We start from the raw sequence: 15,806 nt of genomic DNA on the forward strand, positions 1-15,806 counted from the left end.
CCTATATGCTTTGGAGATATCCAAGTACAGTTTTTGAATAACATATTTTAACCACATATAGTATGAATCTCAGAAGTTATACATAGGCTGCAGTTAAAATACAAAAAAAAAAAATGAACATAAAGGCAGTAAATGAAGTCAGCAGGAGAAATTAAGTTACTGGGGAAATAGGAAGCCTGGATAAAGATAGCCTGAGACAACGGTTCTTGGTGATGATTGTGTCATAAACAGGAGGGAGTATAGTGAACCCTGTCATTCATGCCTAACTGAGAAAAATTAAATTTGAGGAGTTTCAGGTGGTCCCTGGGTTTTAGCATTTTTTTTTTTAACTTTTCATATGAGGCCATTGTGTAGCCAAGTTTAAGAATCACTTATCTAGATATATTCTGAGAAAACCAACAAAGAAAGCTATGACCCTGAAGAGTGGAGATGTGTTAAGGAGAAATGTACTTCAGACATAAGGGAATGGCCAGGAGTGTTGAATGCTGCTGACAAGTTGCCACTGGATGTAGTGACATGAAAGTCACAGGCAATCTCACGGGAAGCTTTCCTAGAGGGGTGGGTTCCATAACCAGGTTAAGGCTGCTAGCACAGTAATTATTATCCAGGAATGGGTAATAGCAACTACCTTTGATAAGTTCTGCCAGAAAGGAAAAAGAAAATGAAAGGAGTAGCTGGGATCAGATTTGGGACAGGAGAAATTTTTTTGTAAAATGTTCAAATATGAACAGTTTGTATCTCCTTATGAGTATCTCAATTGACAAGGAAGTATGCAAGGCAGAGAAAGAAACTCTTTTTTTTTTGCAGTTTTTGGCCAGGGCTGGGTTTGAACCCACCACCTCCAGCATATGGGGCCAGCGCCCCACTCCGTTGAGCCTCTTAACAAAAATTGCAATATTTATCAATTGCTGGGATTTAATAAGAGGAAGTGAAGATGAATGATATTTCATCAGAAATAGAAGAAGAGAAGAAAAGCTTCTAGATGTAACCAGAGGTTAATATTGAAGTTTGCACCATGAAGCTGACATACAATGGATACCACATAGCAAAGTGTGGGCCCAGATCAAAATTCAAAATTTTCAATAGAAGTATCAGAATGCATTTACAACTTGGTCACAGAAAGGTTTTTTCTTTTTCTTCCTTCCTTTTTTTTTTTTTTAGTCCTTTTAAATACTGTTCATGTGAAAGGAAGGGAAAATTTTGTGCGGAGCATTTCCTTAGAGAAAGCGATGTGGTGTTTCTATCTAGTAAAAGCAATTAATAGGTGTGTCCCCTGCTTCTCTCAAGTTTGATGAGTGGAGCTTTCTGGTCAATAAGATCAATGGTAAAGTCCAATATATTGTCCAAGAAGACAGGATAAAGACAGGAGCTAAAGTGTCATCCAAAGACAAAGCCACACTCACAGAAGAAAGTCTAGATGAGCAATGGGAGACAGAAAAATAGATATCTGTTTTTATTATAGCGTGCATGTTGGGATCTTTTGCAGGTTTGGGAAGCTGAGTGGACTCCCATGTGGTATTTTACTTTTTCCCCAAACAATAGACATGGTCACCAGCTGAGAAAGGATATAGTGAAGTGAGTAAAGGCAGAGCAGACAGGTTTAAATTAGAAGTTACAGAGAATAGTAGTCAGTTACCTTTGCAAATTTCATTGCTTTGCCTACAGTGTTAAAAGCGCACTTGAGGTTAGTGATCCTAATTTATAGTAATATCTACCTGCCTTCCTTTGGTTTTCCTCAGTCAACCCCACCTCCTCCTTGGGAGGGAAGATGAACATCATTATTAACGGCTAGGTTTGCAAGATTGCTGCAACAAAAGGACACGGGCCAGATACATAGGCCATGGGTTAATATGATGTTGAAATGATAAACCATGTGTTTTAGTTAGATGAGGGAAGGAGAAAGAGACAAGATAATGGGTTGCTGGATATGGAGACAGTAATATCCTGGGGCTACTTGTGATATTAGAGTTGATAGGTCACCGAGGGAGTAATTGAACAAACAAACTGGTAAGGCAGGAAATTATGATCGTATCAACTTTGTCATACAGTTACTTCTGTTTGAAATGTTTTCTATTAGCTGACTGCACAGACCCAACATCAGGTTGGTACAGCTCAGATTTTCAGCTTAAATATCATAAACATTGAATAGAATTGTATAACTTCCCTTCAGAGCAGTGGTTTCTTTGCTGTTATACATCGTGTGATTGTTTAATTAACATCTTCCTCTCCCACTGGACTATGAATGTTACCAAGATGAATGCAGTCTTTTTTCATGTGTGTTTTTCTTTTCCTTATCATTTCATGAAGAGGGTTACTGTAAATTGCAGTTGAAGTAAATATCACTGCTATTAATTACTGGAAGGTTTAGTCATTAATCTACTACCCAAAGATAGCACTAAATTCTGTGTTGTGTTTAACTGCTAGAACTAGGAAGTTTAAGTGAATACATTTTTCTCTGTTCTCAGATAAAAATTTTGCAATATAGAAGTTACAAAACTTAAGCCATTAACATGCTGGCTATTTGTCATGGCAATTCACACTCAGGTACATAGTTAAAAGCTGGAATGGGCAGTGGTGACATTTTAAAGGTAGAGTAATTTGCCAATACAATAAAGCTCTTGTGCCAAATATCTGACAATTCCAGAAATGCGTTCATCCTGGTATCATTCTAAGAATGAGCAGGAGTAGATTTCTTTTTTATTACTGAGATATTCCATTCACCGTGTATTTAGTATGCTTGATGAAAATACAGCTTCAATCCAACTTTGCGATCAGATGGTTCTTCCTTGTAGGCAATATTTCTATTCCTTTAATTTGGGCTTATTGAAAATACAGCTTTAGGCTTTTGAGGAAATAGAGGGCATAAAATGTTCTTCACCTACCAAAGTGTTTTTACTTCCTGACTTCTCCAATTTTCAAGATACACACACACACAAAAAAAAATTACAGTTAAAATTAAAATGACTTTTCAGAACTCTCTTAACATCTCCCTTTCTTTCATCTCAACACTGCTATAGGCAATTTCCTATTGCCATTTTGATTTGAAAAATCATAATATATATAAAGACATTAACTGTAAAATCATTATTTAAAAATTAACTAGTAATAACAGATAATACTGAGTTTAATGCATTACTGTATACGTGAATTTACCAAAAAATCTGTAATTTAGATATTCCTATTATTTAGACCCAGAGAAGAAAGATTACATACCTTGCTCAAGGTTATAGAGCTACAGATACATAATCTCTACAGTTCTTTTTTATTCACATGGCTATATTGTTTGTTTTTATTTCTTTTTCTTTTTTATTTATTTATTTATTTTTATTTTTCCAAAGTTTCAAAAAAATAGTCAACTAATATTTATAAATAAAAATAGAAGATAATTTCAAAAAACATACCATGCCAATCTTATAGATAATAGAAAAAGAAGAAATACTTCACATTCACTCTACTTCATCTGGATATACTTGATATTAAAACTGGAAAAAATATATTATTTTAAAGGGAAATTACAACCATATTTCACTTACAAATGAGGATGCAATATCCTAAACAACATGTTAACAAGTTGAATTAAAAGTTATTGTTCAAATAATGTACTTTGGTCACAATTAAATCCAACTCAAGTGAGAATTAGCTGCTATTTTATTTTCTTTCTTTTTTTATTTCCTTTCCCCCACCCCCTCCCTCCTTCTCTCTTTGTCTGTTCTTCCCTTCCCCCACCCCCCCACCCCGTGTCATTAATTGTCCTCATATCAAAGTTGAATACATAGGATTCATGCTTCTCCATTCCTGTGATACTTCACTAAGAATAACGTGTTCCACCTCCATCCAGGTTAATACAAATGCTTCAAAACCTCCATTTTTTTAATGGCTGAATAGTATTCCATGGTATACATATACCACAGCTTGCCAATCCATTCCTGGGCTGAGGTGCATTTAAGCTGTTTCCACATTTTGGCAATTGTAAATTGAGCTGCGATAAACAGTGTACAAGTGTCTTTATTATAAAAGTTTTTTTTTTTTTTTTTTTTTTTCCCTTCTGGATAGATGCCCAGTAATGGGATTGCAGGATCAAATGGGAGGTCTAGGAGTTCTTTGAGGTTTCTCCATACTTTCATCCAAAAAGGTTGTATTAGTTTGCAGTCCCACCACCAGTGTAAAAGTGTTCATTTCTCTCCACATCTGCGCCAGCATCTGCGGTTTTGAGATTTTGTGATATGGGCCATTCTTGCTGGGGTTAGATGGTATCTCAGGATAGTTTTAATTTATAATTTCTCTAATAATTAGGGATGATGAGCATTTTTTTCATATGTTTTCTAGTCATTTGTCTATCTTCTTTAGAGAGGGTTCTGTTCATCTCTCTTCCCTGTTGATGTATGGGGTTGTTGGCTTTTTTCATGTGGATTAATTTAACTTCTCTATGGATCCTAGTTATTATGCCTTTGTCTGATTATCACTATTTGAACAATTCAAAACATCTCAAAAATATGTTTTTGAGAACTTTAGCATTTGACATTCTTATAAATTTAAAAAAATTGCTCTTTAGCCTTCCGGTAGTTCTAGTATTTCAATATTTTAAAATAACAATTATGTTCATATTAGCTACTTATATATACATAGGTTAGATGAGCAGCTGAACTTTGACTTCTTATATATTTTTAGTTATTTTAGACTTCTAATTACTATAAACATAAAATAAAATATATTTCAAAAGTGAATTTACAATGGGTTGTTACATTTTCTTTTTTTCTTGCTATTTGCATTGCTGAATGTTCTTATGGCATTTTATAGTTTATTCATTCACTATATTTATTCACTTACATCCTATAATGTTTACTTTTGAGTAAATATAATAATGTGTATTTTATGTAAATACATCTCTTTGGGTATTTTCATCAATACTTGGAAATTTTCTGAATAAAAAAGAGGAAAATATATTTTGCATCCTTTGTTCTTAGATAACAATGAATGTTTCCACCCCAGACACAGTGTAAGTCTAGTAAAATCAAAGTGTAGTTACGTAATTTTTTGTAATTTTTCAAATGACGTAGTTACTAAGGAGATGCTTACTTAGCTTATAATGAAAAGATATCTTTTCACTTTTGGAATTAATAGGGAATATTATGTCTAAGAAGTTATGCAGTGTGATCACTAAATTAAACACTGCATGCAACTTCCTCCTTTTCCATGGGAAAAGAGATATTTGTTAAGCATAGCACGTATACTTGATGAATATGTAAACATATTTTTATTGACTCTGTGGACAATTTCTTGTCACCTGTTTTATTTCTCAATCTATGTTGTACAGGTAGTGCCATTAAGATGTTTCACATGCATCAAAAGCAGGGTGGCTAGAAGATTATGGCAGTGTAATTACACAGTACATCACGAGTGATGCAGATTTGGCACAGCTGAAGATTACTTCACAGTTTTGAATTAATCTGAATGACCTCAGCTTTATTGCTGTTGAGATTCTTGGAGTGATGAAATGTCAAGTCATTGGAAAAAAAATGACAGAACCTAAACAATTTGACATGACTAATGCACGTTCCTCCGACTTGTTCCATACTCTGTACACTTTATTACCTGCTGTAAGATTTTATTGAGGAATGCTTCTCTTAATGAACATGTTTTCCACCCTACTGAAATGTCTGTCAACTATGGGTAGAATAGAAACCCCCCTGCTCTCTGTATTAGTGTTTTCCATGTATGGGAAGGTCATGTACAGACGATGAAGTAGTGGATCACTGCTGCCCTTCTATTTTATCTCATTTTTTAGGGGTGCACGTTAGAGGAATGCAATTTGCTCAATCATTTTTGGGCAACACTATTATTTCACTTTATCACAAGTTTTTTAATCATATTAGATAATGGAATTTATAGATATACTCTATGCTGACATTAAAGATAAAAACCACTATTTAACTTATATTGATGGAAGAATATGAAGAATATCTGTCTTTGTACTTATTGAACACATAAAATATTCTTTTATAAAACATAAATTCCATAGCTCAGCATATTGTCTTGAAGAAAATTCTCTGTTATCAATAATCTGCATTTTATGGTGTCCTACGATTACTTCTCAGATTTCTAACATGCCTTTTTTCTTTCTCTTTTTTTCTCACATTGGAGGATCTCAATCCTGGCTAAACTCTTCATCTTTGCTAATCGTAATCCCTTAGAGATGACTTCAGACTGTATTATTTCCTTTGCTGTGTAATATATTTATTTTTGTATTTCACCATACAAATGAAAGATAACTCATAAACTAGAATTATCCAGAGCCTTTTGTGTTAGAATGCCATATTTTCCTGAAAGCCCTCTGCAACCGCTCCCTTCATTCCCACTAATCACCTTTGCTACCAAATACGCTGGCAGGATTTGAAATTGGAAATCCACTACACTTTATAGCCCCCCACCTTTTCTCATTATCTCAAATCTCTTCAGCTATTTTATTGATTATTTTAGTCATAAGATTTCTAATAAAATATCCTAATAGAGGAGAATTTATGGTAAGACATGTAACCATAAGACGTCCACTCCACTTTGTCAGGAAAAATTCAGAACTTTTTCTAGCATTTACTGATTGACCATGAAATTGGAGTGGGACCACTCATGCTTTTTGTTCAAGTTCTCCATCACAATCACACAATAAGAAGCAAAGAATATAGACACAGTTTCTGATGAATCACATTTCCATTTAATAGGTATTTAAAAAGAAAAAAAAAAAAGAAAATGAAAACTCACTCAAACGTTCTGTGCCTCTTCTTTTTTCTGTGGGATTTGTCTCTGAGAGGTTTGGCACAACTTTTAACACCTGTGTTACAAGCTGTCTTGCCACATTAAACAGAAACTCAGGCGTTCTCATATTTGCTAATATTTTAGGAGTGCCTCACTAGGATCCAAATTTAATATATCTATCACAAAACACATACTCACTAATGACAGTAGGTTGCAAAAGCCGCAGTAGGTTCTGTTTATGTAATTTCCATCTGAAATCATATTCTTCTTGAATATCTATCTTTATTTGTCTTGTAAACAATGGAAATACAGAGTAACTTATTTTGTCTCCCTTCTTTGATTGGGATGCTCCAAGTTCAGACCTAGCTCTAAATTCAGTAAATATTTAACATCCCTGTATGATAGCCACTATATTTAGTGTTTAGGGAATAAGACTTAATGAAACATAAAATAATAACCTATGACAAGTTGTTGCTTCGATCAATTAATATGACTTTCTTAAGCAGGATTTCTTCATAATGTCTATGTAACACTCCGCTATTGCCACCTGAGGGTTTTGAGGTGTTTTCTTTTCTTTTTCCTTGTCTATAATGTTTATTGGTTCACTAATTTGCATATGTATTTAAATGTTTAAATATCTTATTTTAGAAAGCTACCTCATATCCCTTTTGAAGATAGATAAATTATTAATTAAAGTATTTAAATAATTATTTTGGACCACAAAAAGGAGTCATTTTATTTTATATATAAAACAAACAAATTTTAGTTGAAAATGTAGTTCTTTTGAGACCAAATCAAATTTATTTTCCATTGAGGTAATGTCCACTGGATGTAAACATTTTTATGAATTGATTTGAACAATTTCATAAAAGCAAGTGGTAGGTATCTTTTACAGTGCAGATATAAGATTTATTTGTTATTGGGGTTAATGAAGTTAATAAATTTTGAAAGTGTAAAAGAACTACAGAACTTCAAAAAATAATTCATAATAAAAAAAGACAACGTCTGGTAAACACTCACAAAGTTCGATTTTCTTTTTTCTCATAACTTCTTGAAGCAACTGACTTTAATGCTGTAGTGATTTGTTGAACGAACATTACCAGGCAGGCAACAATTTGAATACCTCCTTAATTTAATTTTGACAAATGAAACTGAATTCCCAAACAAATTAATCATCATGGTAACCTTCCCCCTGGGAAATCGTTATTAAAAATTTATGAATAGTAATTGAAACTGAAACTCTAATATCAAATGCAAACTTCAGATTTTTAGTTAGTTAGTTAGTTTTGCTTCTGTATTTTTAGTTCCCCAGATTCCCTTCCTTTCCTCATTTTAAATTGAATAGACTATTGTTTAACTCAATATTTCCTTTGATGAGATGTCACTGTATCTTTGCCTGTATGTCACACTTTCAAAAAAATCTATAAAACTTTTAAACTATGTCTACATTTTTATTTGTGTAGGATGCTACAATTTTTCATGATTCTTGGCTATTTTATATAGATGAGGATTTTTTTAGATTTTGCTGAGTCAATATCAACTTTAGAGTAATATAAGTGCTCCTCCTGGTGACAGAAATAAGCATTTTACTTTTTTATGTTTTTAATGCTAAAAAACTTCGTGAGATAGAACTAACTTTATGTTTGGATTTTAAATATGAGTGAAAGTATCTAGCAAGTTTCCAAGTTAAAATTTACAAGCATAACTCATATTGATCTGCTGTATACTATATTTAAATCCTTCATGTATTATAATTTGGATCAACTTTACTGATGATCATTTTACAAGTCATTTTTAGATTAATAATTTATACTCATTAAGTATTAGTTTTTAGAAACTTTTTCCATAAATTTTCTATAATTTTTTATAAATCTAAATATTTATTCATCTATATCTTCTTTTTTTTTGCAGTTTTTTGCCAGGGCTGGGTTTGAACCCACCACCTCCGGCATACGGGGCTGGCGCCCTACTCCTTTGCACCATAGGCACTGCCCTATGCATCTATATCTTTTTATCTATGCCTTTCATTCTGGATTCTGTTGTACTGGCATCATTTAATTTCATAAATAGTCTAACCCTCCCATTTGATATTTGGTACACTTTGGTGCTATTAAAATGTAAGATGTTTTCTCATAGTAATTTTAATTTGGCACATTCTGCTATTTATAATGCAGATTCTAATAAAGTAAAAAGTGAAGTTATTGCTATTAATCAAAATCCCAAACATAAAATTGCCTTTCCATTTGGCATTATAATGTGTTAAACTTGATTTACTTCCTATAGACTATATTTTTCAAGCCTGATAATCTTACTATATAGGTTACTAACTCCACTGTCAATGCAAATTATATTTATCTTGTCAGGCATCTTCCACCTGAAAGTCCCTGAGTCTTCTCCCATTGGTTCAGCTATTGGAAGAATAAGAGCTGTGGATCCTGATTTTGGACAAAATGCAGAAATCGAATACAATATTGTTCCAGGAGATGGGGGAAATTTGTTTGACATCGTCACAGATGAGGACACACAAGAAGGAGTCATCAAATTGAAAAAGGTACATAGACGAAATTTTAGGCCTTGACTAGTAATAATAATTAAATAATAGAAAAAAATGAAACTCAAAAATGAGAAGTAATTTTAATTTTTCTTCAATTAGCAATATGGCTGACAATTGAAAGACTTAGGGAATGGGGCACCAACTGCTATACAGTCAAAAACTTGCATGTAATGTTTGAGTCCCTGAAGACTTGACTTCAAATAGCCAGCTGTTAACAGGAGGCCTTACCACAACATACAGTCTATTAACACATAATTTGCATTTTCTACATATTATGCACTGTATTCTTATAACAAAATAAGCTAGAGAACAGATGATGTTGATTGCAAAGTAATAAGAAAGAGAAAAAATATTTCCTATTCATTAAGTGGAAGTGGATCTTCACTGAGTTCTTCGTCCTTCTCATCTTCCAAGTGAGTAGGACTAAAGAGCAGGATGTGGAGATGTTGATTTGCTGCTTCAGAAGTGGCAGAGGCTGAAGAAAATTCATGTATACGTGAACCTACATAGTTTCAAACCCTTGTTCAAGGTCAATGAATGGTATTTTAAATTAAAAAAAAGACCTACTCACTTCAGTATTTACTTTCATAGACACTGTTATTCTACGATTCAACAGGTGTACATTTATTTTGTTGAATAATCAAGCTTATTAATTTTATTAAATTGTTAAAAACTCTTACCAAAGTATAATTACCATTTAATTCTTATTGCTATAAATGTAGACAAAAAATGCATTTAAACATGAAATCCAGAAGTAAATGCTTACCACATCAGCCTTGACCATTTTAGATGAATCACTTTTCTGAGAATATAATACCTCATTCATCATATTGTTGATGAGAGTGGATATCATAGTGGAGGAATCCAGTGTGGGTAAGTTCTAATCATCACCCAAGGAATGGAAGTAATGAGAAAGAGCAGTAATGGGCGTAAGGGAGCTGTAATAAGGAAAGTAAACAATAATTTCTTGGAGGGGAGAATGATGGACAGTGATAGGATGCTCTTTAGTAATGATAAATGAATTAGTGCCCAGCGGGAGAGAACTGAAGAGAGGAAGAGCCATGTTAACTGAAGTATTAGAAAGAAATAATTGCATGTAGAGTATGTACTTTTGTTGTTTGGTGGGTAGTGGCACAAAAGACTGTAAATGTGAGAAAGAAAAATTATGATTACAGTTGCAGTGTCAAGAAGCTTTTGTAATTTGATCAGGTCCCATTTACTTATTTTTATTGTTGTTGTGATTGCTTTTGGGTCTTCATGAATTCATTTCTTAGGCCTGAATCTATAAGAATGTTTTCCAACAGTTTCTTCTAGGATTCTTACAGTTTCATGTTTTAGATGTAAATGTTTTATATATCATTAGTTAATTTTCATGAGTAGTGAAAGGTGTGGAACCTGGTTCAATCTTTTACAGGGGCTATCCAGTTTCCCCAGCATCATTTATTGAACAGGGATTCTTTTCTCAATGTATGTTTTTGTCTGTTCTGTCCAAAATTAAATGAGAATATGTGGACAGTTTCATATCTGGATTTTCTGTTCTGATCCATAGGTCTATGTCTCTGTTTTATGCTAGTACCATGGTGTTTTGGTTACCATAGCCTTATAATATAGCTTGAAGTCTGGGAATTCTCCCACTTTGTTCTTACTACATAGGGTAACTTTGGCTATTCTGGAACATTTTTGGTGCCGTACAAGCCATAGAACTATTTTTTTCTAAATCTGCCAAAAATTGCATTGGTATTTTAATGGGAATTGCATTAAATTGGTAAATTAATTTGGGCAGGATAGCTATTGGTGTGAAAGGATTGTTGTTAACAATAGTCCTTTATCTTATTATGTCAAAACAGATTCATCTTTGAAAGTAATGTCTTAGGTATATAAATTCACTTATCACTAAAGCAATAAGAACACATCTGCTTTTTTGCTGACGAATGATTCACAAAGGGTAAAAAAAAAGATATAATTTTTGTATTTATCTTACTTAATTATCTGATTTTTTTGTATTTCTATACTTTATCTTAGCCAAAAGGCTGAAAACAAGTATAGACGGCATCTCTTAGTGAGTCGATAGGAAAAGCTTGTGTATTACAGTGAAATTTAAGCTGAGACCTGAAGGTTGTGAGAAATGAGCCACCTGGTATCTGGGTAATATGAGACTGGGCAGCAGTTGCAAAACCTCTGCACTGGGAGTGTCCCGACAAGGAGGCTGGTGGGCTGAGATTGCAGGGGATGAAGGGGTCTGGGCTGGTGATGGGGCCAAAGACACAGAAGAAGGCCTACCTTGTAGGCCAGGCCAGGAATTTGACCTAGATCAGATATAGTAGCCAATGGTGAATTTTAGATCAAAATCTCCTTTACTAAAGAGCCAGGTTACTCTAGCTACTTTGAAGAAAATCAAAAGAAGTAAGGACAGAAGTAGCCCAATTAGAAGCTCATAGAAATAATCCAGAAAGCTGATGGAGATGTGGAACATGATGATATGGGGAAGGAGATTGTGTGAAATGGGGGAGATTCTGCCTAAATATTGAAGCAACAGCCAAAACACATTTTATAAATATTCTGATCCATTTTTTAAATTACACCAAGCACTTGAGTAGTTAGAGAACTTAATAAAATACACGGATTAGCTCTCAGTGTGGCAATGTGATTTATCTCTAAGCAAGAACCCACCATAGAGAATCCCTACCTACTAAACTATTGTTCTACTGGAAAAGAAAATCGCAACCTGCAGACTACACCTATAAAATCTTTTAAAAATTCAGGACATTTTTGTAACAAAATTTAAAATCTATCTATCTATCATACATACTTTATTGTGTGAATATGTTTGTATAAACATACATACACCTAGACAAATTATTTGATTAAGCTGGACAGTATTATTTCATAAAAAATAAAATAGTAAGATAATACTCAGCTGAATAAAACAAATAACAATTCTAAATAAATTTTAAAAATGTGTTCTTTAAGTATGGGACCTTTTTGGATGAAGATGATGATAGTATATTCAAGTCTATATTCATTTAGCTCAGGCAAAATTTTATTTTTTACTTACTATTAGGAGTCCTTGAAGAATTAAGAGTATTTTTAAAATGTGTATACAAACACTGGTAGTGTTCCAGTTTCATATGATCTTAAAATTTTTTTTGAAAGTTCTCTCTTTGATATTTCAGCAGAAAATTGCAATGCAAAACCAAATTCATGCAGGAATTACACTTTTAAGTATACTCAGTGCATTTAGAAAGTCCAAAAAAAATGTATTCTACATTTGAATATGTAACCTTTTAGAAAACATCAGTTATTTTAATTTTGAGACCAACAGATTTTAAGTTGTAGTTGAAAAATGGTGCATGATTTTGTTTGTTTTCAGAGTTTTCTTTCATTAACTCACTTAAAATATGTTAAATGCAAACATACATTGATGCTCTAAAGCAGCATTGCCATTATTGTTTTGTCATTTGCTTCCTTTTTACTATTTTCTGCTCTTACTTTCTATGTGGAGGGAGGGTCTGTGTGGATAAAAATGATGTAAGACTTATATAAACCGAGAAGAATGAAGAAAGGCATTTTTCTCCATTTTTAAAAAACGTCAACTTTGATCTACTTTATCAGCACTGTGACAGAATGCTATTTTACTATGACAGTTTGAATTCAGAGGAACATTATGAAACTTCATAAATGTATCTAAGGCACAAGATATTAGTAAAAACCCAAACAAAACAAGATAAAACTGCCCTTACTTTACCCTTTCATCCTACCTCATGGAGCAAAGTATAAAAAAAACTACTGTATGTTGTCGAGTATTACTACATATAACAATAAATAAGTAACAAAATTAGAATAAAACTAAAATTTTCATCTCTTCTAAAAATCAGATGAGTTATAATTACAATGAGAGAATAAAATGTTTTAAATTAAATTGTTTTTGTCTTAGTGAAAATTAAATGAAACGTTTTCAATTAGCAGTGTTTTTTGTCCTACTAGATAAATAAGAATAAATGTACACTTATATATAAAATTCCACGAGTTAAAAGCTTTCATGAATGGAAAATAAAAATATGTTTATAGAAGTACATAGTTTTCTTGTTACTCATTAAGAAATTTTGGTAATTGCCGGGGTATGCGGTAGCTCATGCCTCTAACCCTAGCACTCCAGGAGACTGAGGTATGTGGATTGCTTGTGTTCAGGAGTTTGAGACCAGCCTGAGCAAGAGCAAGATCCCTGTCTCTAATAAAAATAGGAAGGAAGACAGAAGGAAGGAAGGAAGGAAGGAGTAGAGTATATGTAAGTTATATCAAAGGACAGTTTTAATATCCTGCATAGTTTATCAAACAATTTTATACAATTTCTATAAAAATATCTAATAGGAACTGCTTAAAGTGAAGAATTATAAAGTTCTTCCTATTTTTTAAAGTGAAAGTTTTTTCAAATTAAAAAAAGAATCATTTTGATGTTACTTGACACTATTAGTTCATTTCCAGTTAACATAGCCATATTATCACATTGATCCATAGAATTTTCTTTTTCCTTTTAAGCATACTGAGGCAAACAGTATTTACACTTCACAAGGACTCTTTAACAAATTGGTTAAGGTCTTCCTCAGCCTTCTCCACTGGGCATTTATATTTACATGTTAATAGGTAAAATTCTTTTTTCTTTTTTCATTCTTAACAAAGGGCTAGGAAGTGGTTCCACTTTATAAGATTTGGGGCATAGCACCATCATGTGGCTAATTTTTAAATGACTCTTAGCAACAAAATGAAAATAAAGTTTGGAATATTTACCAAACATATACCCCCATTTATTAAGTGTAAAATATGATCTTAATTTTATTAAGCTTTCAACCACCTTGACATGCTTAATTTCATACACAAATGAGTGTTCTTTATTTATTTTTATAAATACTATGTTCCTATTTTTCTAAATATTTGTCTTCCTCTTATTTTTTTAACCTAAGTCCAGTGAACAGTCTGTCCGATTTTAAATTAGCCCAAATCTCTATAACTAGTGCAGACTTTTCTACTGCTTTGTAGACATTTTTAACTGAACATTCCATAATCTTTTCAAACTCAAAGTCTCTAAAATTGAATTCTTCTCTGCTCTCCGAAAAAGTAGATCTGCTCAGATTTTCTCCCTTCCAGTTCATTGAGGAACTAGAAATCCAAAAGTCCTCCCCCGCTACTTCCGGTCCTCTTGTCCTCCCCTTTCTGGCCACTGACATCTCCAGGAACGGAACTTGCTTTAGGATTTCCTATTCTCCTGAACTGTCTTACAATCCTCTTGGTTACTCTCTCTCACAACTACAGTGGCTATTCTTCTAGTCTCACACTTTATCTTCCTCCACCTTCCTTCATAAGTGAATAGTAGAAATATAAATATATTCATCTAGTTTCCTTAAATCCTTTTCTGGTCCTTGTTGCTAGTATGACAAAGTGCAGCCCTCACTGCCATCTTCCGAACATACACACGCACACATGCACACGTGTACACACACACACACACACACACTACCACACAGGCTGCATTCCCCATTGACACCAAACTGAATACAATGTCCACTAAAGGTGTGTTTGTCCTTCTTTTTTTTTTTTTTTTTTTTTGTAGAGACAGAGTTTCACTTTATGGCCCTCGGTAGAGTGCCGTGGCCTCACACAGCTCACAGCAACCTCCAATTCCTGGGAATGAGCGATTCTCTTGCCTCAGCCTCCCGAGTAGCTGGGACTACAGGCACCCGCCACAACGCCCGGCTATTTTTTGGTTGCAGTTTGGCCGGGGCAGGGTTTGAACCTGCCACCCTCGGTATATGGGGCCGGCGCCCTACCCACTGAGCCACAGGCGCTGCCCGTGTTTGTCCTTCTAACTTATAAAAAGCCCCGCCCCGTATGAGTATCTTCATCATTCTTTCCTGTGCTTTAACATTTATCTTCCTTGTCTCTGACCAAAGGCTTCCAGTCCCACAGGCAAAAATAATTTTCTTATCAAAATGTTGACATTTCATTCAAAGCAGCTACGATAATTACGTGGCACTTAAATCTAAAACACAACCAAAACGTCCTACTATAGGCTCCGAGAGGTACTTTATCATGTTTGTGTCTTCATCATTAAAGGGAACGTCTGAAATATAAAGGGTGTTTATAGTTTTTGTTGACTAAAAGAAAAAATATCTTCTCTTGCTTTGCTGTTTTTATTTCAATGTGCTGTTTTTCTTTTTACTCATATACTAAGTAAAGTTTGATGATATATTTGGCAAAGTATTTGGAAAAATAATGTTTTACTGATTTTACAAACGGGAAATCTGAAGCTCAGAGAAGAAAACAGATGTTCGCAAAATCACACAACTTGCTGTGAATTACATTTAGAAAGCATTTATTTTCAACTATGGTGAAGAACAAGTGTGTTAAAAAAGATAATTGGCCTCTCCGATGGTCATGATTTATACCATGGGTGTATATGACAAGTATGTTACTTGAACATTTACAATAGTTCATGAAATTTTGTTAG

At 33.5% G+C, this 15,806-nt stretch overlaps 1 protein-coding gene across 2 annotated transcripts in view; it reads left to right on the top strand.

Annotated features, from left to right (window-relative positions):
• Nucleotides 1–15,806, top strand: part of CDH12 (cadherin 12) — a 439,546-nt gene that overhangs the window by 360,593 nt on the left and 63,147 nt on the right. For both annotated transcript variants that reach the window (XM_053596561.1, XM_053596569.1), the window contains one exon: nucleotides 9,114–9,301. In XM_053596561.1, coding sequence (XP_053452536.1) covers nucleotides 9,114–9,301 — 188 coding nt within the window. The remainder of the gene's footprint in view (nucleotides 1–9,113; nucleotides 9,302–15,806) is intronic.

Source organism: Nycticebus coucang, chromosome 1 (genome assembly GCF_027406575.1).
Source record: "Nycticebus coucang isolate mNycCou1 chromosome 1, mNycCou1.pri, whole genome shotgun sequence".
Lineage (NCBI taxonomy): Eukaryota > Metazoa > Chordata > Mammalia > Primates > Lorisidae > Nycticebus > Nycticebus coucang.